Source organism: Pyxicephalus adspersus, chromosome 3 (assembly GCF_032062135.1).
Source record: "Pyxicephalus adspersus chromosome 3, UCB_Pads_2.0, whole genome shotgun sequence".
Lineage (NCBI taxonomy): Eukaryota > Metazoa > Chordata > Amphibia > Anura > Pyxicephalidae > Pyxicephalus > Pyxicephalus adspersus.
In genome coordinates, this window is record NC_092860.1 from 79838295 (window position 1) to 79863023 (window position 24729).

General features: G+C 34.3%; 1 protein-coding gene across 1 annotated transcript in view; it reads left to right on the forward strand.

Moving 5' to 3' along the window:
* Positions 1–24729, forward strand: part of DNAH6 (dynein axonemal heavy chain 6) — a 131641-nt gene that overhangs the window by 101359 nt on the left and 5553 nt on the right. The window contains exons 59-73 of the mRNA XM_072405391.1: positions 351–530; positions 1341–1574; positions 2812–2947; positions 5116–5279; positions 7542–7732; positions 8232–8392; positions 9841–9929; positions 12393–12539; positions 15569–15707; positions 16577–16696; positions 18329–18450; positions 19628–19757; positions 22778–22905; positions 23425–23610; positions 23729–23801. Coding sequence (XP_072261492.1) covers positions 351–530; positions 1341–1574; positions 2812–2947; positions 5116–5279; positions 7542–7732; positions 8232–8392; positions 9841–9929; positions 12393–12539; positions 15569–15707; positions 16577–16696; positions 18329–18450; positions 19628–19757; positions 22778–22905; positions 23425–23610; positions 23729–23801 — 2200 coding nt within the window. The remainder of the gene's footprint in view (positions 1–350; positions 531–1340; positions 1575–2811; positions 2948–5115; positions 5280–7541; positions 7733–8231; positions 8393–9840; positions 9930–12392; positions 12540–15568; positions 15708–16576; positions 16697–18328; positions 18451–19627; positions 19758–22777; positions 22906–23424; positions 23611–23728; positions 23802–24729) is intronic.

A 24729-nucleotide genomic window follows, 5' to 3' on the forward strand; every position in this document is an offset into this window, starting at 1 on the left:
ATTGTTGTGTTCTATAGAGGGGTAGGGGGGAAGAGAAAGCAGCACTCCACTGTGCTAGATTTCAGGAAGGTACAGTGGTCCATTCCTCTCAGTCGTTTATCAATCTGCCAGGGTGAATCGATTAACAACATCCTACACATGCTAGATTTTCACAGAGACAAGATCTACGTTCATCTTAAGTGACAATTATCTGGCATGTATGTATAGTTTTTCAAAATAAATCTTCTGCAAAGTGTTGATAATTACATAATACTATAATAATAGGAAGCAATGAAGATTTGTAGTACAGGAAAATCTTTCAATTGCATAGCAGTAAAAATAAATGTTATATTTTTTCTCATTGATGTCAGATAACCTCAGGTGCCATTAAAACTAGACTGCAAGAAGCTGAAACTACAGAACAAAAGATAAACACAGCTCGCGAGAAATACAGGACGGTGGCCACCCAAGGGTCTGTGGTGTATTTTGTCATTGCTAGTCTTTCAGAAATAGATCCAATGTATCAGTTCTCACTGAAGTACTTCAAACAAGTAAGTTAAATATACATATTTCTAGATGTTACATTGTTCCCACTACATTACATTATTCTAGTACTACACAATGACAATCTGAATCTAGTGATTTCTTTTAAAGGATTAGAATCAGGCTTGGTATTGATGTCTGTGCCCTCATTGTGAATATTTACCCTTATTTCCTGTGCTGGTATTAAAAAAAGGCAGGGAAAATCCAAAATCTAACTTTTTTTTTACTGGAACAGAAATCCTTCAATAACAGCACCTGTTATAATGACCACCTGCTATGATGGCTTTTAGTAGAGGTCCTTTAATTTCTTGTTCCTGGGCTCACAGGAAGTTAAAAAAATGATAGGAGTCATCATTCAGCCAGTACAGGACTGGTTCTGTATAATAAAGGTAATCTGTGAAGGCAACTCTGGATAATTAATTATTAGTTTAATAACTATTATTATAGTTGAGATTTGGAAACTTTTTCATTTTGAAAAGGTGGAGTTTTATATATATATATATATATATATATATATATATATATATATATATATATATATACAGTATATGAATACAGTATATACAGTATATGAATATATCTATTACTTTAATTCTGGCATATGCTTGCTATAGATTACCATATTTTACACACTATGACTTCTTTTCCTATTACTGCACTGAATCATCCCATAAGTGAAATACTTAAACTGTACCAAAAAACTCAAATGCCTGATATATTGAATTTTTTATCTCCTCTATTTGTATGCACTGCAATTAAATGGAAGTTCTTCACTGCTTGTTCACATTCTCTGTTGACTTATTTTTTTCCTGTTTCAGTTATTCAACATGACAATTGAGTCTGCTGAAAAAAGTAATGATCTTGACACCCGTCTAGCAACTCTTCTCAAGCAAACGCTTTTCTCGTCTTATACCAATGTTTCACGAGGTCTCTTTGAACAGCACAAGCTTATTTACAGTTTTATGCTTTGCATTGAGATCATGCGACAGAAAGGAGAAATCACTGAGTCAGAATGGAATTTCTTCCTGCGAGGGGCTGCAGGCTTAGATAAGGTGGGATTTTATTGCTTTTAGTACAGATAAATCTTCTGTATGTTTTCATATCTCAATAGCTTGAATCAAAAACCTATGGCCTGAAGGAAGGAATGTGTTCATGTAAACGTAGCGATAAGCCTAATCTTGTGCATCATGCCATTAACTCATAAAGAAATCTTCCTAGCTTCCAGTGTTTGTTATTGAATGAACTGACTGTCATTGAGAAAACTACTCTATATATATTAGGCATAAAGCAGTCTGAACCATGTAATATGTCTAATGCAAAGGTATAAAGGCTTGCAGGTAGCACATGGAATCATACCATTATATAAATATGACTTGAGGCCTAGTAAGGAATAGAAGATCTCTGATATAAACTGAAGCCACAATGACATATGTAGGTTCACTGCAATGTCAGAGCAGAGCAGCACTTTGTATTATGAGCTGAGTATTGGTTAAGCAGGAACATTCTGCCCTCTCTAATAGCACTTCACAGATTATCACTTCATCATGTCAGTGTGGCAGCCTATTGGAGTTAAACTTACAGGACATCTTATTTTTATAGTGCAGTTACCTGCTGCAAAATGCCTTTTTTCAGGCTAGTGTATGACAGTTTTTTAAGACAGCGCCAGAGGTAATTTTTTTTGCTTGTGAAAATTCTATATAATTTTTGCACATACATACGCAGTACATGAGTTGTTCTCTCTCTATGGGGTAATTTTCTAAAAGGCAAGTCTGTTAACTTAGAAAAACAAAAATATTTCCTAGCAAGGGATTTTTCACTTAGCTGAATAAATAAGGTGAAAATTCACCTTGCAACAAATACTCAATCATGTGCAAGAATAAATAAACAGGATTTTCCTTACATATGATCGGATGGTTAGAGTCAACAAAGCTTCACCTCATTCACTAAGCTAAATGCTGTATCCCCTGGTAGGGGATAATTTGCTTGGCTAAGTGAAATGCCTATATTCCTTTAGTAAAACAACCCTGCTGTGTTGCATATTGTCAGCACATACCCTGACTGGCATTGCCTGTCGGATTTTTAAAGTGGAACTTCTCATTCTTGAAAGTAGCGGGTATGTAAAAATTCTCAATCAATTAGTTTTAAGGACATACATAAAATAAAAACTTAAGAAGCACTGCAATAGCTGGACAAGTAATACTGGCTTCTTACAGAATTTTACACAGGCAAAAAACCTAAATTAATGATATCACTATCATTCTTATGCTTATTGTTCTCAAATTTATTCAGGAGCATCCCATTAAACCAGATGTACCCTGGCTTTCCGATGTCATTTGGATGAGTTGTTGTGACCTAGAAGAGATTCTCCCATGCTTTAAAGGGATAAAAGCTGACATATTATCTTTACCAATTAAAATCTGTTTAGGTAAGTGTGTTTGGTTTCTATATAAGCACAGATAAATATATTACTAGTTATTTAAGAGAGCTTTACTTGTAAATAGAGGTATTGTTTGGATTTATAACAGGTCTGCCCTGTTATAAAATGTTTTAGGGTTTTTTTTTTGGTGTTGATTAAATAATAACAAAAATTGAAATTGTGATGCCTTTGGTAGAGTTACACCAAATAGGTCCATTTATTCTTTATTATTTATGTGATTAAATATTGCTAATTTTCTACATTGTGCCTGAATTACAGTAGTCAGGTGAATAGGTTTGTTGGCATAAGTTAAAAATGGACCTTTTTACCCTTTTGCAGATAACATTTTCCACATTTCTCAAATAGAAAAAAATGCTATTGGTTATGATGGAAAACTGGCTGTCATATGTACAAGAATGCATGCACAATGCTACTTAGTATTTCTAGGACTGCTGTTGGCAGTGACAAAGGGTTATTTTTAGTAGGAGTAGCTGCTTTAATAAGGCACTACAAAGACTTTATTATATCTGTGTTTGGCCATTTGAAAATAGCTAAATAATTTATTATATATTACAGTATATATTTATTATATATTTTCTATTATATATATACCCAAAACCTTTTTAAGTACTGGATGGTTTTGAGTTTGTTAGCAAGGTTACTATACAAAGAACAACAAGTGTAGGGAATTGCTCTTATAGAAAACTGCCTCTAGAACAAATGTCCTCAATGGAAGATTACCCTTGCCTGATTGGTGAAAGCCGTCACTTTCTGTTTTAGTGACAATGGTCAGTAGGACAAATAAGCATGCAATTTATATGCTTTAAATCAGTTCTTAATAGAAAAATGTTATATTTGTATTAAACCATTAATATTATAATAATATAGTAAAATTTTACAAGATTAGCTCACAGTCACAAGAAAACCTATAAATATTATCTAGAGGTTTTACTTTCTGCTTAATTACATTTTAGGTAATGTATGTCTCAATTTATAAATAGCATGTAGAAATGTTGTAAGTAATGGCATAGCTAAGGCTATAGCACCTGTGAGCCAGTGCCTAGGTCAGCACTAATAGCATCTTTAGTTTTTACTAAAATAATCAAAAGGCACAAGGAACAAAATAAAAACAATATGCAATATAATTTAGAATGAGCAGGATGTTAAAATGTAGGTTGTAGTTTTGAAGCAGAAACTTACAGACCATTGGAGGTCATGGATATCCGCTTGGTTGTAAGTTCTGGGTTTGGAATAGTGCTCTGCATGTTAGCTATCACTCATACATATGTACTCATTACATACTGGTGTGTATTCTCAAAAGCTACTGAATATTATTAATGAGTCCCTTACTTGAGAATTACCTTTCACTTATCCTATTTCTAATGCACTAACTATGTATTCATTAAGTGAGCCCATTTATATTCTTCAAAGAACTATGAAATTAGATTTCTTCCCTACACAATCAAGATTATCATCCTTTGGGAGTAATTGCAATCAACCTACAGTGTAAAAGTACATCAAGCTTGTTAGCTACAAAATTGCACTTTAATGAGAGATAGCTTTTAATTTACAAATGGCAGACTCAGGTAAAGCCAGCATAGCGAGCGACTGCAGGGGAATAATTATTGTGGAAAAGTGGTAAGCGCATGGGACTATTTATTTAAAATCAACTCCATTTAAAATGTTTATTGATTTATGCTGTTCTAGTTATTACAATAATGGATACCGAAGTTTCAGCAGTGAACAGCATTAATGCCAAGCAAAGAAAATGATACTTAAATTGACAATAGGCACATAAAACTTTGAAAATTAAAGTTGGTGCCATTGCTTGGTTCTTGGGAGAATTTGTGTCTGTCTAGAGAGCTATGATTAGGATGTAAGAGCTCCATCAAATATTACGGAATAGTGAACCTGTAGATGGAAGTTGCTCAATTACAACTCTTTAATGTGTTTTGTTTTAGTTAATGAAGGCTGCTAATACAAATATATTTAGGATTCCAAGACATACTAAGGTCAAAAGGGAGATGCTCCACCATAGTGCTATGTTTGCCATATGGGCTTTACTTAGGTGTATCTACCTGAGGTTATCCAACCAAACTTGTCTAATTTTGTAATTATTTGTAATTATTTATTTCATCAAAACTAAACATAGTATGACTGTTGTCTGGTATTTCCAGGATCTCTAGAAATCCAAATTAACCCCTCTTCTTGGGATGGGTATAACACTCTGACATCTAAGGTACAACATGGAAAAGAAAATGAAGCCATGCAGGAATCATGGGACGAGAAACTTACCTTATTTCAGAAGCTGATTCTTGTTAAAAGCATAATGGAAGAAAAAGTAAGCAAATGTTTCTGTAAATTATAAATGGGAGGTAACAAAAAGAATAATTCCTTTAGATGAAAACAATAAAAACAGAAATGGCTGATTAAAAAAAAAACATGGTAATGAAGTGATAAGTATTTGTCTCTAAATTAAAGTGGCAGCATTTTACTAACACAGTTGATATATACTTTATCACAATTGTTTTACAACCAACTGCCCATAAAGAATACACTTAGGTTACCCTTTCATGTCCCTCACATTGGGCCTGGTTTATTAAAGCTCTCCAAGGCTGGCGGGATTACATTTTCATACGTGAAGCTGGGTGATTCTGCAAACCTGGAATAGATCTGGTCCAGGATTGAAAACAAATAGCAAATGACTTCCATGAAATCCATTCCAGGTTTGCTGGATCACCCAGCTTCACTTATAAAAGTGTATCCTCTCCAGCCTTGAGAGCCTAAAACAATCAGGCCCATTGTATTATTAAACATTGCTGCTAAAGTGAAGATAAATTATAGTGCCTTTAAATACCCATTGTTGTCTCTTTAAATCAGTTACTTTGTGTCCGAGAATAATCCTGAAATTTAGGTCCATGCTGTTATCAGTTCTCAGCACAACCTTCATTAAATAAGTTGTCAACTTCTAGGCCCATAGACCATGCTATTTCCTGACAATTGTGTGGGTAATCAATGTATTACAAAATACAAAAAATTACCAGTGCAATTTCCAACTGCCAGCACAAACAACCTATTTAAACTGTTTAAAATTTTCAGTTTAAAAATGGTTTGGTGGATCTACAAATACATAAAAAAATACTTACATCTATAAATATATTCTGTAAATTGTGGTCCCTGACTAGTTGAAGAGTGTGCTGAATAATGTTTGTATTGCTTTGTGGATTACCCTGTCTATGTATAGATTTCCTTCACCTAACTATACATCAATCTAAGCAGCTGCCATGTTCACTTTTTTCTTTTGCTGCACACATACTGGGGGTCGTCAGATGCCTTGAGTGAGTTTGTCTTCTAGTCAGTTGCTGTGCCATTAAGTAGGGGCCTCCTTCAAGGCATGGACCTGCTCAATGCCCTACGATAGGAACTGAGATAGTTAAGAGTTTGGAAAAAATAACTAGTGAGGTACCTTGACCTGACAATGTGAATTCACATTTATTCATTATTATATACATAGAACAAAAAACTGTTTTTAACCTAATATTTTGAAAGCATTTTTGTATTTAATTATCTACCATATATAAGCAAACACAATTCTTAGGAATGATCTCATCTTGAGCAATCCTCTTGTAAGTTACAATGTAGCTCTGTAAGGCTACCTTCAAATATTGTATGCGGTGCTGCCCATGCATCATTAGGAAACTAATCGTCTTACTAAACTGAAAAAAAGAATGCTGTTTGCAGATTCTAGTACAATTTAAATTAATTCTATTCCTGCACTTTTTTGTATGCTCAACAAATAACGAATGCTTTCTTTAAATACTAGGTAATTACCATTGCTAGGATTAGGAACCAACGGTGTTTGTTCTTTTGGACAAATAGAGGAAAAAAAACGTTTTAGCATTTTTAATTTCCACCTTGTATTAGGACTTACATTTTAAGAAGCTCCCTAAATATTTGCATAGTGATACAACTTCAAAGAGCAAAAAAAAAAATCTATTAATTTTTTCATGAATCACTTTTTGAAGGTAAACAAAATTGTACTACTGAAAAGATATCATAACTTGGAAGCAATATTAAAAATTACAGCATAACTCACACATTGCAATATATATTGGTAATAGAAATATTTTATTATGTGACATGAGCTGAAATATACATTGAGGACCACAGTGCACTGCAGCCTCTGTGTGGGAAACAAAAATCAGGGACCCCTACAAAGCTGAAAATTCCATAGAACTTTTTAAGACATTATGACATTTTATGACACATTTTCTTTCCTTAACCCAACCATTTCCCTTTGCCAACACAATAAAAGGTAAACCCCTATTTATTCTTGGGGTCAAATTCTATTCTGTTCTACATATTGTGGCTCTTTCAGTTCTTTTCTGTGATGTCCTAATAATTAGTAATGGTTACATTTACATTGCAAATTATTGCATGTTGCTATACCATAAACGTTTACAGTTAAGCCGTGCAATTGGCAAGCAATGTTTTTCAAAGAAAGAGATGTGATTTTTCTGAAAATTAGGTTACACATTCTGTTCTGTTACTTTGCCAGTCTATATTGATCGTTTCAAAGATAATCAGCTATATATTTTTTCAGGTTGTTTTTGCAATCACCGAATTTGTTATTCTTAATCTGGGAAAGAAATTTATTGAGAACCCACCTGTTGACCTTGCTACCCTTTACCAAGACATGTCACCATCTACACCTTTAGTTTTTATACTGAGTACTGGATCAGACCCAATGGGAGCTTTTCAAAGATTTGCAAAAGAAAAAGGATATTTGGAAAGGTAAGAAAGCCTATTTATTGTCATAGTTATGTGCAGCCACTCTCTGTGTCTCCCAGTATTGGTAATCAATAATACAAACAGTAACTGCCTAGAGTAAGGATATTGCTCAAATAGGTCATAATTGGTTCATTTTATTAGTTAGCTTTTTAATTGAAGAACATATGATTGTTTTATTGGCAGTAGTTTTGTTTGTTTTACCTCTTTTTACTATGGTGTAACCTTACTTCTTCCTTCCAGGGCTTTTGTTCTTCTCTATTTATATTCTTAAAGAAAATGTTACAAAAAGATATAAAAATGTTATACCATGTTAATGAAAATCTCAAAGTAACAGTCTATATGCTGTTAAATACTCCGAATATGCTTGTTTATGTTTTGTATAGCAAACTTTAATATAAAATAAAATTAGATTTTCTTTTTTTTTATTGTTACAGCTACAGAATAGCTATATATAATAGCTAAGGTTACATGTTTGTTAATTTGCACAATTTTATTATTACAGGGTACAATCAATATCTTTAGGACAAGGTCAGGGGCCAATTGCAGAAGGAATGATAAAAGATGGCATGAAGAATGGGAACTGGATATTCCTTCAGAACTGCCATCTGGCTGTGTCATGGATGTTGCCTATGGAAGAACTTATAAAAACTTTTACAGAACCAAGTATGTGAAGTGCAAAATTGTTTAATGTTTTTTTCCATCGCTGATTCTATTTAATTCAATTTAGAAAAGAGAAATGTACAATCCATTGTATGGGCTTTTGAATTCAGCAGCAATTGCCTGGCAGGATTAATGTCCAGCAAAAGCAGGCAAATGCAACAACTGGTAAACAGCCATCAAATCTCACACATACAGTAGCTGTAAAGAATATTTTTATTCATTATTCTGCAGGTAAATCTGCTAGTAGTCACTATGCATGGTACTGAAGCTCACATTAGGTAATTTTATCCCTAACTACAATCCAAAATCCAAGGTAAAATCTAATTCCTGAATAGCCAACATAGGCTGAGGCTTAAGGTGCTAGGCCAGTTCATAGTTTATTGATGTATCATGCTGATACCCATCTGTAACACATCTGATAACTAGTTCCAGACTGCTGTCTTGGCTGCCAGAGTAATACAACTGGGCCCTAACTGTTGCTGTACCTGCAGAGTTTGTTCACTTGTGTTGGTAGAATAGAACATAGCGTGCTTGAATTTTCTCCACTGTGCCAAACTTTGAATAAAGTAAGGAAATAACTTTTCCAGATGTACTGAATCAAAGTAGACAGCTTTTCAAGATGTATGCCTCCCCTAAATATGTGTGGCTTGTTATTTTGATACTAAGGCTACCAGTCCCTTGGTTAAGAGTGGGGGGCACACATCTGATGGCCTTGGGAGAAATACTATAAACCCAGCCCTGGAAAATGTGTGAGCCTAGTGCATATAGATACCCTAACCTGGAAGTTATATTGAGCCTTCTCTGCAGAATAGACATTGTTTGAGGATAGCTTATCCTAAAGACTACAAAATCATTTTCTCTGCATTTACTGTACTCTGCTTTACTCTAATCTACAACAGATTACTTTTTAAACAATCTCAAAATATGATGCCTGTGGAAAAGCTGGTTGCAAAAGATTCAGTGTTCACTTTACAAGTATAGTGCTGTTTATCTACTACAGTTTAGTGATTCTTTTAACACCCTCAGACTTCTAACTTTTAGTGGCATATTTTACTGGCCTTTTAGCTGCTACCATACTTGATGTGAGATCGCTGATTTGACAAGTTTCTATATAAACTCACTGAAGAATATTGAAGTGACACTTGCCTGGTCCTTCTTTGCTTAAGGAAATCAATCTAATTTTAAATTCCTTGGAAAAGGCCAAGTGACACAGCCCTTGAACTGCTGCTTGTCATGGGGAAAAAATGATATTGACCTAGAACCCTACAGCTAATTAAAGATTAGTGGCTTCTCCTGACATTATCATTTTGTTAAGAAGCATTGGAAAAATGCCCAGCATGAAGCCATTTAATTTCAATCTTTTAATCTCCGGTTAGTGTAGATCAAGGTGACTGATTCTACCTTTGATGAAGTTCTGCTGTGTTTTAAAATATAAATTCTTTATATTACAGATGTCTCCATCAATGAGAATTTCAGATTATTTTTAAGCTCTATGCCAAGCAGAACTTTCCCTGTCACTGTGCTTCAGAACTCTGTCAAGGTGAGTTTACTGGCGGTCTAAAAACATATTTTGAATAATACATGTGTTAAAATTGATAACTTGAGTAAAAATGGGGGAAAAGTTAAGGTATTGCGCATAGCATACATCGGCTAGCTTTCAATGGTAACCTCCAGCTGTTAAAGCCTTTTATATGTTATAGCCTTTTATATGCTTTTATGTTTCTTTTCCATTTTTATACCTTAACTATGGTGTGCACAAAGTTATATATACAGTAGATTATATTTTTCCACTAAAGTTGTAATCTCTAACATATTAGCCATACATCCATTGGTATATGGTGTAAGCCAACTCTATCAAGGAACTTTTCAATTTCTCCCATTTGGTCTGGTAATTATACCAATGGAAGCATTTTTTTAACAAGAGCAAAAAAATGCCTGTTGGTTTGCCAGAAACCCAGTACTACCCTGCAAACTCTACAGTGTTAACACAAAGTATTTTCTACCCTGCAGAGTTTATCCCTTTGAACTGCAAAACACCTTCTCACTATGTGCTGGATTGGTACATTGTGGTGGTGAGTGAGTGGTTATGGTGAGTGTTCTCAACCCAGGACAGGACGTATGTTACTGGAAAGATGCCCACATGCATACAGCCATCTAATTAGTTCATGGTGCTGACACTACCTCTCCAGATCAAGAATCTACTATATAGGGGATTTGAATAGGCTGATTTCATGGCAAATTTAGATACACTACTAAAGCAATAGGAACAACACTGCATGCTGGGAAAAGTTGGAACCAAAAGCCCCTAAAAGGCATGTTTTCTATTGTTTGCATAAAGGTGTAGCTGAACCTCCAAATTGTCATAGTATACGTTTGCTTAAGCAGCACAAATGTTAATTGCATTTTTGTTAATGGCTCTGAAGTAAAACAAATTGGTTAAGCCTTTATAAATGTCTTATTTTTTTCCATGTTGTAATTGCCCCCAAGGGGAGTACAATTTCCAGTCCATAGGATATTCACTCTTGAATAGGACTGAGCAATCTGTAATAACAGCCATGTGCGTAATCATTATGTTATAGAATAGAATACACATTTAGTGACATTTAGTGACATCTCAGATCTGAAATCCTTTGTGCTGAATCTGTTTACTAGTGTAACACTCATGCTGTCAGTAATGTTAAAGCTTTTAAGCCTACATAAAAATGATCCAAATTTAAAGTATGTGTACAGAAATGCTTGCGCAACAGTTATTCCTGAAAGGTTTGTCATGTCTTATGCATCTGCATAATGTCGCTGTGCTGCACTGAACTTTATCTGTGGCTCAGCTAAAGACCCTTTCATCAGAGAAAACAAACATCATAATAATCCTTTCCGCTGTAAATGCTTCAGCTTTAAAATGTGATTACATCTTTGTCTTTGTAGAGCAGTGTTTTGGAAACCACTTTCAGTGTCTTTACATCTTGCTTACCACAAAAATGTCCAGTTTTAAATACCCTATGTGGTTATTAGTAATGGCAAAATAAAATAACTATGCTTTGATTTCAACTGCCAAAATGACAGCTTTCATGCTAAACCTTACCTTTGTTTTTGCACACATGTAGATAGTCCTCTCCTGTACTACAAGTGATTAGTCTAATTTTTCTGCATGATGTGACTTCCACACAACAAGCATTAGAAGCTGCAGCAGGTATCCTGAGCCCAGCTCATTTCCTGCCTGATGACTACAGGGATCATACAACCCACCCCACTTTCTGTTGGCCCTCCCATTACAGCTGTTTATTTAGTCTGTTTATTTTTGTCTAGTTAGTTATTTAGTGTTATCATCATATGTGGATCATATCATCCCAGGGTGGCCAGGAATGTGCTGATACAGTAGGCCTGATTTATTAAAGCTCTCCAAGGCTGGAGAGGATACACTTTTATCAGTGAAGCTGGGTGATCCGTAGGCAGCCATTGTTAACTTTATTTTCATTGTTTTATTGTTGTTGACCAACTGACTTCCATACTTTCTGAATCACTGATCTGAACAATGACAGCGTTCATGTTTCATTCCATGTTGGGTTCCTTTTAAAGTGACTGTCAGTGGGCCAAACAAAATTTAAAAAGGCACTGTTCCATAAAGACAGAAAGGTTATACATACCTGTTGCCTGTTTGCTAAAACTTCATTTTGAAGCAGAGCTCCCGGCACTGATCTCATTCCATGCTTCTAGAATATATACACAATTATTTATGCCCATTATATGCAAAGGAAATATATATATATATATATATATATATATATATTTGAATTCAGTTTATTTAAAAACACAATACTGCTTTGAAATTAAGAAGGCCATTTTGATTAACATCAGTTAGAAATGTTTGTCACGGGCAGCGCAATATCCTCTGTTCTGGCATTGTTGAAACCAGGTAATTGACACTGACAAGAAGACAATGAGATGTTAAAATTCAATGTTCAACAAAGAGGTCATTACATTTTCTGCAAATGGCTTTCTGTTGCAGGTTACTAATGAGCCTCCAAAAGGTCTCCGTGCTAATATCCGTCGCGCCTTTACAGAAATTACTCCCACATTCTTCGAAGAGCATCTGCTTGGCAGAAAATGGAGAAAAGTTATTTTTGGAATTTGCTTTTTCCACGCTATCATTCAGGTGATTTTCTTTTTCTACTAACTAATCTACTGGAACATGTATTGAAAATTGTTAGCATAAATTAAAACAAGAGGTTAAACACTTCTGCTAGTGCACTGGTCGTACCTAACTTCAGTGCTGTAACCGTATAATGCTTAAAGTGAAAAAGTCAATGTTAATGTAATTGCTGCAATCAGTTATTATTACTATTATTATGTATCCATTAAATGTAGTGAATCACTATAGACATGTACTGAGAACGGCAGGGAAATTATTGATTGCAGGAACTAAAAATGATTTTGGGGACACTTCTGTTTTAAAGCATAACATATACATCTTTGGCTATACATATATATATACAGTAATGCAGTCTCAGTTATAGGATTTTTACATTTTATACACACTTTTTCTCTGCTTCAAAGACTGTAGAACAGATTTGATTTTTAAAAGCATTGAGTGCATCTAAATTTAATTAGATGATCTTAAAAACATGATCTAGAACTTTTAGTACAAGCTAATGTATTTCTGATGTAACAACTCACTGTGTCCTAAGGGCTCATTCACACTTGTTTTTTCTTGTCCTTTTGCAGCAGGATTGATTTAGAGCAGGATATATTTCCATTCACCTTTGACCTTTTATATATATATATATATATATAGTTGCCTAATTTTTATTATTTTATATTTTATTTTGCTCGCTGTGTACTATTTTAGATCTTGTGTCTTGTCAGGGTGCAGATTCACTGGAAATGTCAGCAAAGACAAACACAGCTACCGTATTTTTCGGACCATAAGACGCACTTTTTTTCAATGCCGATCGGCGCCGCCTTCATGGGCGGGCACAAGTGCCGCACGCTGGATCTCAGGGGAAATCAAATGAATTTTTTTTTTTCTTGTTTTCCCGTGCGGAAAACCTGGTGCGTCTTATAGTCCGGAGCGTCTAATGGTCCGAAAAATACGGTAATTGCAACTTGTAAAAGCAGAGACCAAGGCCAAAAAATAACATATTCTTCATTTAGGGGCCACATGCTCATGTTTGTCCATTTTACTGTTTTGTTTAATGTGCTAGCTGCAGAAACATACTGCTATTATATTTTTGTACACAAAATATTGAAATATGTAACCAATAAATAAACTTAGGGCTCCATTTCTAAAATAGCGAACCTGACATTGCCTCAAACTTTCTTTTGTGGGAATCTTATAGGTTCATGTGTTTCAGTGGCAGTAATTGATTTCTGTGAGGGAATGTTTAAGGCAATGTCAGATTCCCTGATTTATAAACAGAACCCTTAATACACAAACCCTATTTTTTACATTAGGTTTTTTTATTAGTATTAATTAAAACTGTACTGCATGATAAAATGGGTTGAAAGGGACTTTGAGACACGAGAAGCCCTGTTAAAGCTTGCTCTTGGATCCTGCATTCTGCTTCTATAAATCTTTAAAAAAAAACATGAGAGACTAAATATAAACCTTTCTATATGTGTGTATGCACAATATATAAAATTTTATTAAGCTTAATAGTTTCAACATTCTATCAGTTAGTGTGGAATGTGTTTTCATATATTAAAATTAGTATCTTATGCAGAGATTTAGTCAATATGGGGGTGACTATATGGCTTGAATATATCTATGGGACTTCAGTGTGTAGGATCTTCTGTATGTTAGTAGATGGAAATGATTTCCATGTTTAAGCCTATAATAAAATTGGCATCTTTATGAATGGTAACAGTATGTGGAGAATTTTTAACAAATGAAGCAATCACGTTTGCAGAATGCCTACAAATTACAGTCGTGATTAAAGCAAAGGTCAAGAAGACAGTAAGACGTGACTTTGAATATACACATAATTACAACTATATGAGGTACTTAACAAGTACTTGTCCATTATTGCTCTTGTGCTTTAAAGTAGTCAGTTGAAAGCAGTAGAAATTGGTGTTTTTTCCATATACTTTAATGATAGGTATTGTTTTATTTCAAACATTTGTTATAGAAGCACTGTGGTTCTCCTATACTTAACTTTAGTGTAGGTTTATGTTATAATTTGAGCCCCTTTTTTTTACAAAAATGTAGGCATTTGGTCTAAACTTTAAGAAAACTTGTAGTTTCAGAAATACAGGGTCACTGATGTGAATGTTGCTTCTCCTGGTAATAATACTTTGTCACTGAGCTGGAAGATGCAGATTAAATAGTTAAAGTAGTTCCAAGTGACTGCCCTACAAAGTGCTGAATCTGATGGAGCATGGCAGCTTGGCAACATACATTTTCAAAAAAAGAGATGAGTCATGACATTCTCCTGTACTCTTTCTAAAGAATTGTTCTACATTTTACTACTATTTCTGTTGCCCAGGGTTTCCCAACCAGGGTACCTCCAGAGGTTGCTAGGTGTTCCTTGAACAATTAGTGGTTTGTGCCTCTTAGGTTGTGGATATAGTAATTATAGCAGGGGTTCCCTGAAGATATGACAGTTATGTCAAGGGTTTCATTTCAAACATTGCTCTAGCCTCTCCACAGTTTCAGGAACTCTTCACTCAGTCACATACTATGTTTTAAAGTAAACTTATCTGTTACTGCTACCCCTGCCTATCTAACATTTCGGAAAAATACACATATATGTCACTAAGCCATTGGCTTCAACATGTTAAGAGGAATTAGTATGCAAATTATTAAAGAAGGTCAGAAGACCTACTTGTATTCTTGAGCATCAGTGATTTAAAGTACTGAATCAAATGGGTCAGCATGACCCTAAAGGAGAGGTCCCTAATTTAAATTACCTTTACCCTATATATAGATAAAAAACATCTATAGGCTTGAAAAATAAAACAAAGAGATACAGAAACAGAATGCAGTTTTTGGAGCTAGCACTAGATCTACCAGTTAGGGCAATGAAGGCAAGTATCATCCTACCCCTGGTTTATTGCCCTGGATTCCCCTGATCCCCTGATGCATTACATTGGAGGATAAACAAGAAGACAAACAGTTTAATTAAAAATATTCTTCACATGGAATATATGTGTGGTTACAAAAACTATCAAAATGTTTTGTTGTAGGAAAGGAAGAAGTTTGGGCCACTTGGCTGGAACATCTGCTATGAATTTAATGACAGTGACAGAGAATGTGCACTGCTGAATTTAAATCTGTACTGTCAGGAAGGAAAAATACCATGGGATGCACTTACTTATATAACAGGTAAGTGGATTTGCTTCATGATCAGCAATACACTTCCATTAACAAGCATGCCATGCAGGGATTGTATGCCATTTCTAAACATTTTTTTACAACTTAATTAAATAAACAAGTTTGCAAATTTTCTTTAATTTGCAAAAAGTCTATACCAGAAGTTCTGCAATTAAGACACATATTTGTCCCCGCAAAACCATTTGAAAAATCATCACTGTAGGCTGCTGAATTGTATTTCTATTTATCTAGTTTATTATCTGAACACAACATTAGCTGCAAGTGACAAACACACACAAAATGACTTTCATCAATGGCCTACAGAAGAACTTTATTTCAGTGTCATAAAAAGAGAGAGGACTCCAAAGTCTCAAACATTTTTAAAAGGTTACATTTTTAAAAAGTTGCATATGCTTAGAAAATTTTCCAAAAAAATATTAATAAAAAGTGATAGTCATTAGTAGTGCACATTTAGACATTTAACAAAACTTAACTCATGGGAGCGCTGCCATGTGATCACACTGTTAGGTTGATCTAATAACGAGGCTAATTTCAAGTAATAAATTGTATTTTTTTTTTAATTATATTTTCTAAAGAAAATTTAATAGGAATGATAAAGTAGCTGTTTTTTTTAAATTAGGTTTAAGTAAGGCACCTTTGAAAAGACAGAGCTGAGATAAGTTATCTTTCCCACCTGCAGAGCTGTTGTCATTTTGTGTGAAAGGTATTAGTGATTCATGGTGCCTATCTGTCTCTCTCTGCCACTGCTCTGCACCTTATAGGACCTTTGGGCATAAGTGTGATATGAATCTGTTGAGCTATAAAACATTACCATTCAAAAACATATGGCGGTGAAACTGAACCATGATACTATTTTCCAGGGGAGATAACGTATGGAGGAAGAGTAACTGATGCATGGGACCAAAGATGTTTAAGAACAATTCTAAGGAGATTCTTTTCTCCAGAGACCCTTGAAGACAAATATTGTTACTCTAGCTCAGGTAAAAAAAAAAAAAATGATCTGTCTGTCTACCTTAGCACTGTTTACTTGTCAAAAAACATCAGTTCATTTACAGAAGAATGAAAACCTCTTGTAGTTTAACTGTATATGTATGCAATTTTACCCTAAAACTCAATTAATAAAACATGACACAGGTATAGAGGATGCAACTGTTAAAAAAGATAGTTGCCAGGCTTTCCCTGATTTTAGTATGTTTTGATTTGAACTCCATCCAAAACTTTTTCTTCTGGGTTTTTTGTTTGAGTAGGGAATATGTCAATTTTTTATTCCAGTTTGTGTCCATGTTGTGAAGATCTAGGCTCTAGACCAGCGTTTTTCAACCTGAGTTCTACCTGAGTTTACTAAAAGTCCTGTAGGCAGTGAGCAATTCCAATAGCAATTTTCCTGTAGGCAATGAGCAATTTTCTGTCTGTAAGGTGTCATTCTTCCCACTGGCCTGCAGTGTAGGAGGCATGTTTCCTAATGATCACCATACTAATTTACTGTTAGCTATGAATACAGTAATTATTGCAGGGGTTACCTATGATCTGAAAGTTATTTCAAGGGTTCCCCTGTGTTAAAGGGGCCAAGAAAGGCTGCTCTGAACCATTATTACTTTGGAATAAAATAAAGCAGAATTTTAAAATGTTACAGTTTTGATTAGATAAGTAGATATCTTACAATGGGTACTTCTGTTCTGGTGGCTACTGGAAAATGTAGCATTTCTCACTATTACAGGAAGAATTTCATTTGCTTCTTGTCCCACCATTGGAACAGGAAGTCAAGATAAATCTGCAATAAAAATTCAGCAAGGCAAGTTTTTTCTTTGGCTAAAGTAGTTTTGGCTAAAGTTCTTCATTAATTAAGTCTTGAAGGATGGAAACGTACCTAAATAGATACTCACTGTAGGTTTACCACTCCAGCAAGGCTACTTTTTTTGCTATGTTTGTTTAAAATTGCTCTGGGTTAAAGGTTTATTATATTGTGTGATTTTTTTTAAGATGATGAGATGTCGAGGATGCCTTGGTTCATATATGTGTGAGAGTTCATAACCCTTTAATTCTTTATTACCTACAAAGTATACCAAGTTTTTATTTTCACAAATGGTAATACCACATTAAATTGTAATAATAAATTATTAACACCTGAAGACAAACTCCAAATTACTTCAGTTGTGCACATAAGTAAATTCCTTCTTCCGTACAATGAAAGAACTAAAAAAATGCATTATTCATACTGGTCAAGTAAATCCATTAAATTTGTAGAGTTACAGCTGAGTAGTACAGGATGACATTTGGTAATGCAAAGTAGGCCTTGGTTGAGGTCTAGAATAATAGCAATATTTTAATTCTTCATCCCATGAATTATGGATTAAATAGAAACGCTGAGAGTATAAAAACAGCCACACGCTTTTATTTCTAAAATATTTCAGGGATAATTGTGTGATTGACAATATTATTCCTAATTGTCTCCATCCAGAAACCCCCCTCTCCTCAGGCTACACTGTTTTTTATTTCAACAAGCAGAGATGTTTTTTTTTTTTTACAAAATCCTTCTCTGTACATTCTTTTTCCTACTTAGAAAAAAAAAATGAGCAAAAAACTAATGAGGTGTATTTTCAAACACACTTTAGGTATATATTTCAGTCCAGATGCTGACAGTCTGCAGTTGTATAAGGAGTACATTGAAAATCTGCCCTTGACCGATGATCCAGAAATATTTGGAATGCATGAAAATGCCAATTTAGCTTTCCAGGTTTGTGTGCTTATGGATACTTGCTCTAATTTAATTGTGTGAAGCATGGATTGCACTACAGCTGAAAGGAAAATGATGATTTAATCATAATAGTCTGTTAAACACAGATAATAGGCAGTACTTGCCTTTGTATGTCAATCTTTCAACAATAATGTTTCTTTTCAAACCATCAGATGATAAACCGTACATGGGCTTTTCACAGCAATCATAGCCATGGCCATGGCAATGAATACTATCTGAACAATGGTTATTTAGAGTTTGGTTTCCTTTAATACAAAACTAAGCACAAATTTTCAGTATATTTTCAGATGGAGGTGAGCAATGTCAGCTATCTTGTTTCTCACATGACAAGATTTGATAAGGGATTTAGGAAAGCCAGTCTTTGATCAGTTTAATAGGTAGGGATAGACTGTCTCATGCAGCCATTGTTGTTTATAGGAACCAAATAGATAGATTTTTAATGGTAACTGCCAAAAAAAGAAAGATGGAACCTGTTTTTTTATGTTGGAGCAATTCAGAACATCCTATTGAGTTATTCCTTAAAACACAGTCACAAATTAGGATAATCTTAACAAGCATAAAACAATAGGATTTCAGAGTCACTTAGCATAATTAGACTGTGAAGAATTTCAGAATTATTACACAGATAGACCTAAAACATATTGGGAAAACTATATATTTTGTAAAAAAGAAAAAGGGGTAAAGATTTAAGTGTCAAGTCAAAAACTTTTTTCCAAGTTTTGGATAGAGTGAGGAAGATTAAAAACTACTGTCAGCTTTTTCAGCTACCTGGACCTTAACAGAGAGCCTTGTTGTACTAATAAAAAAAGCATTTTTATTTCTGTGTTGCTCTTATTCTGGGTCCCGGTCTGGGAAAAAATTGTCACTTTCAGATGAAGTGAGAAGAAATCTTTTAAAGCCCTGGATAACAAAAATCAAACAACAATTCTAATCAATAAAGACTTTCTTTAAAACTAGAAAAAAAAGTTCTTGACTTCACATGCAATTTAAAAGGTATAAACACTACATCTACTGGCCAAATCAGGAAGATGATCAGAAAGAGAATTTTTCAAGAGTGGTCATTTGGTAACCAAATAATATGATTATCATGGTCATCCTTAATAGCTTGTTAAAAATAATATTGTTCAGGATGATAAAACTGTACTGTTTCCTTTAGCGTAAAGAGACAAGTACCCTAATAAACACCATACTGGAGGTACAACCAAGGTCAACAGCAAGGGGGACAGGAAAGAGCAATGATGAAATTGTGAGTGAACTGGCTGCCTCCATCCTCTCAAAACTACCAGGTAATATTTCTTCTAAAAAAACAAACACTTATATATATATATATTATTATTATTATTATGTATTAGGACACCACTGTTCATTATAGGTAATCAATCTAACTTGTCTACCATACTCAATGTTCCTAACATGGTCTATTGCCAATTTTCAAGAAAAAGCCAATTAACCTACCAGTATGGAAAAAAAACTGAAGTGCCTGGAAGAAACCTATACAAACACAGTAATGCATCAACAGTGCCACAAATGCGTCATGTTTATCCACGGAGTAGCTCTAGCTAATAAAACTTTTTCCATTTACGGAACATTGGCTAGCATTCTTCTCAGAAACTGGGAAGACATAATAAGACTAATAAATAAAGTAGTAGCTGTGCTTATCTTTTAGTCACTGGCTGACATCTATAAGTATCTCCATTTGTATTATCATAGCTTTGCTGTGGATGTTCTACTTTTTTCAATAAAACAGAAATCTGTTGGCTTGTGTAGACCATTAGCTTATAATGTGCAAGCAGGACATTGCATTTAAATTAAAGTCGATTTGTGATGAGAGATATATACCCTGAAATTGAATAATATGCAGATCAGGAAAAGCTTTATTTATACACAAGTTCCAGGTCAATGACTTCAAGTACTGAAGCAACTTATTCAGCATGAGAGACAACTAGCATTTTTAGAGGGAGATCTGATTAGTACTAGGCTACATGTTTTTAATGCGCACATTGCATACATATTATCTCTTCCCTACAGAACATAACTAGTGCTTTAAATTAAACTGATTTTCAAAGCTTTACACCAAAAGAGTTTTTTTCCACTGTAGCTCCATTTGAAATTCTTATGCCTGAATAAGGTATATGAACCAATTTATAATTTGATGACCCTAGCTATAAATTTACTGTATTTATTTAATGGCATTAATAAAACATCATGTATTGTGTCTTTAATTTGGGTAAAATAGAATATACCATAAACACGACGACCACCTAAACAATTTTCATTCTTTACGTGCTGTGTGTCCTTATAGAACATTTTCTTGCTTGAACTAACTTTTAACCTTAAAACTGCTGTGGCTGCAGAAGGTTAATAAAAATGTGTGTTACACAAAATGTAACTTTCAGAAACAAATTATATATCACCATAGCTATACAATCACTGATGTCACAACTCTTATAAGGAACTTTACCTTTATGAGTGTTTTAATTCATAAATAAAATTACTTGTTTACAAAAGAAAAAGGCAACATAAAAAAAAAGGTTAAGATTGAATTATGTTGTCATTTTCAGTAGTTCAAATGATACAGCCCAAAAAATTCATACGATGTAAAATGTATAGACACCCAAAAGTGCTGTAATACATTTGCCTATACATTGGAAAACACTATTGACTCTGAAATTCCAGCCTTGTCAAAAACTTTTTTTTGCCAGTCTGCAACAGTGTGGACTGAAGTCTGGGTAGGCCAAACATTTTCACAAAAGCATGAAAGAAACAACCTTCCCACAGTCCTCCTGTATATGTGTTTGGTTCCTAGGTCAATACAATATTCCTTGAGGGATATAATTATATAGTTACATAATAAATCAGGTTGAAAAAAAGTCCATCTAGTTCAACTACTAGGGAAATAAACATATCCCAGATTTAACCACCCGACCGGTAAACCCGACCTTGGTTAAAAAAAAATACTCACCTTCTCCCCGCAGCTCCTCCAGACACGTCTTCTGTCTTCTTTCTTCATCCGGCGAGTGCAGTGACGATCACTGGGATTTCCCGGTGACGTCACTGCATGCGTTGCTGCGGGCGGGAAATTCAGAATCCTTTGCATTGAACTCAATACAAAAAAGCTGTATTGAGTCCAATACAAAGAAATCCTTATATAATATATATATAATTGTATTATATATATATATTATATAAGCTACTGTACACATACATTACATTATTCACTATTTTTTTTTTAAACTTTTTTTTAAAGATTCTTTTTTTTAAAGATTTTTTTTATGTTTTATGTTTTATAAAAAAAAATTTATTATTAAATTTATAAAACTTTGGACATATTTCGGTGAGTTATGCGGTAATTCGTTGTAATTCGGTGAATTATAAGTAATTATTGAGTAATTTGGTGAATAATAGCCTACAATCCAAAATAAATTTCCATGCAAAAAAATTAACACTTTGCATGGAAGTTTGGAAAGAGTTAGAACACCCGGCGTTCGCGTACGCGTCCCTCAGCGATTCCTGATGATTTCCGTGCGTGTGCCCGTCGATGGGGGTCGTAGCGGGAAATTCAAATATTTTGTATTGGATTCAATACAAAGTCCTGTATCCAATACAAAATAACACAAACTATATTTATGTGGTTTTGTCTATAGGTATGTGACGTTGGACTGTTGGACACTAGGGAGGTGTTTTAGAAAAATATATTACTATACAGTATACCGAATTATCGCATTTTCAGTATTTATTCCTTTTATTAGTTTAGTTGCCCTTCTCTGCACTCTCTCCAATTCCACAATGTCCTTTTTGTGAACTGGTGCCCAAAACTGGACTGCATATTCAAGATGAGGTCTGAGCAATGCTTTGTACAGGGGCAGGATATAGAGTAAAGCCCTCCATGTTATTACATATTGAATCACTTTTATTACTAAAAACCAAGAATTTAAGAATTGCACAGAATCAGATCTTATAAATCAATAGTCAGCAAAGCCAAATATGTAAGAAAATGTATTTTATTATGACACCATAGAGACTAGGAAATGATTGATTTACAAAAAATAAACCTTTGTGTATGCTAATGAAAAAATTACAACTTTTGAGAATGTGACAATAAAACCCAGCCTCCATGAAGGATATTTTACACATGGATCTCTGCTTTGGATATTCAGTGATAATGATAATCAGTATGAACAGTATATTATTTTTTGGGTGAATGTATCATCATTTTATGACAATATTTATTTAGTATCCAGCACTGCCATGTACAAAATAATAGCAGTTGTAAGATTAACATAAAAACTTAAAACATTTTTTGTAGAAAAACTGGACATGGAAGCTGCATCAGAAACACTGTTTAATAAGGACTCCAAAGGACGTGTTAGTTCATTGACAACGGTACTTGGACAAGAAGTAGATCGATTCAATAATCTTCTCAAAGTACTCAGAGTAAGTTTGCCGTAGCCTAATTAACCTAATTGAAGTTTCATTTGTTTATTATATATTACAGCAAAATGTGCAGGTAAGCAGTGGTTTGTTCAGGTTTCCAGAGATTTAGGCAGCATGCTACAGTGAAGCACTGATGCTTTGTGTAAGATACGAGGCGTATCTGATGTGGATCAGAATGCCCCCTGTTGCATGAGAGTGCTCTATAAAAATGATTTCTAGATATAGGTAATTTAAAAATAATTCAGTATGAAATTACTGTATTATTAGTAAATCATCTCTAAAGGATGGCTGAAAGCAAATATATCCTGCATTGCTTGTTGTGATTTTATGACAGCAGTGGGACTAATTTCAAGATGGAGGCTGGGGATGCTGGGATAATTTTTCTATAAGACTTTAATATTTAAAGTTATACCCATGGATAATGCATTATGTTACAAGGTTTAGTATTAGAAAGTCCTGCTGTGTTTTGTTAATCATAATTCAGGTTTGCATGTATGATGTGTTCCATTTTTCCCACAGAATTCCCTAGAGACTCTCAATAAAGCAATTGCAGGCTTTGTGGTCATGTCTGAAGAAATGGAGAAAGTATATAAGAGCTTTCTTAACAATCAGGTTCCCACATTATGGGCTGATGCTGCATATCCCTCACTAAAGCCCCTGGGATCTTGGGTCAAAGACCTGTTACTGAGGACCTCATTTATAGATGTAAGTAGGCACAAATTGTGTGCTGATAAAAAGATAAAGAAAGTAATGGTATATTTACACATGGATAGCCTTTTCATAAGTACAAGATATAATATTACGCAATATGATTTTTCTCTAGGCATGGATTCGCATGGGTCAGCCAAAGTCTTTCTGGATTTCAGGTTTCTTTTTTCCTCAAGGATTTCTTACAGGTAACAAAATGCAACTCTTACATTACCAACTAATTTAGACACCCTGTCTGCATAGGATTATACATGAAAAGGCCCCTAAATTGCTCAACCCACTTGTAAACAACTGCCATCATAATAAAGGGGTCAGTCTGCTAAAAGCTGATATTTCAGGTTTTAGTAAATCCCAGATGGTAAACAAAATAATGAGGACTTGTCCGGTGTCTGTATAGTTGTTGTGTCCTCTCCCCCACTCCATGTTTGATATGTAGTTTAATTTACACCGTGCAAAATGCAGGAAGAGGTGCTAAAATAATTTAAAGGTGGGCTGAAATACCCCAAAATCACAGGTGGAGTGGAAGAGAGCTAAGAAATATGTAACAAAGGGAGCCTCACTTTTGGAGCATTTTATATGCATGGGAAGCTAGGCCCGTTTCAGCCCATCAGTACCCACCAATGACTAAAAATAGGACTTCATGGAGGATCAACCCTTTAGCAATTACATACTAAAGTTATAGTTGTTAAACAATGCAATATTACCTAATTTTCATTAGATACTTTATACATTAGATACATTTCATACTGGACATAACTGACACTAACATAACATACACAATATTTAACAAATGAAAAAACAGGACAGGACTACAGACACTTCCTCTTCTCCTCAAACATAGGGTACTGTAGGGTAAATGTTCCCTCTACAAAGGATATTTTACCTAACTTTGTGAATGATGTGAAGTTTTGTTGTCTTAATCCTCCAATCAGTAAAGTAAAAATCTTGTTTTTGCTAACTGAACAGTCGATGCTCTCTGTAGTCAGTCAGAGAGCTGAAAGTAATAGTAATTAATAAACGTTAACATGGACACAAAGCACAGAAATGTACAAGCTGACAAAATCAACAAGTACTTTACAAGTATAAAATAAGAGACATTCATTGCTAGGTTTTAAA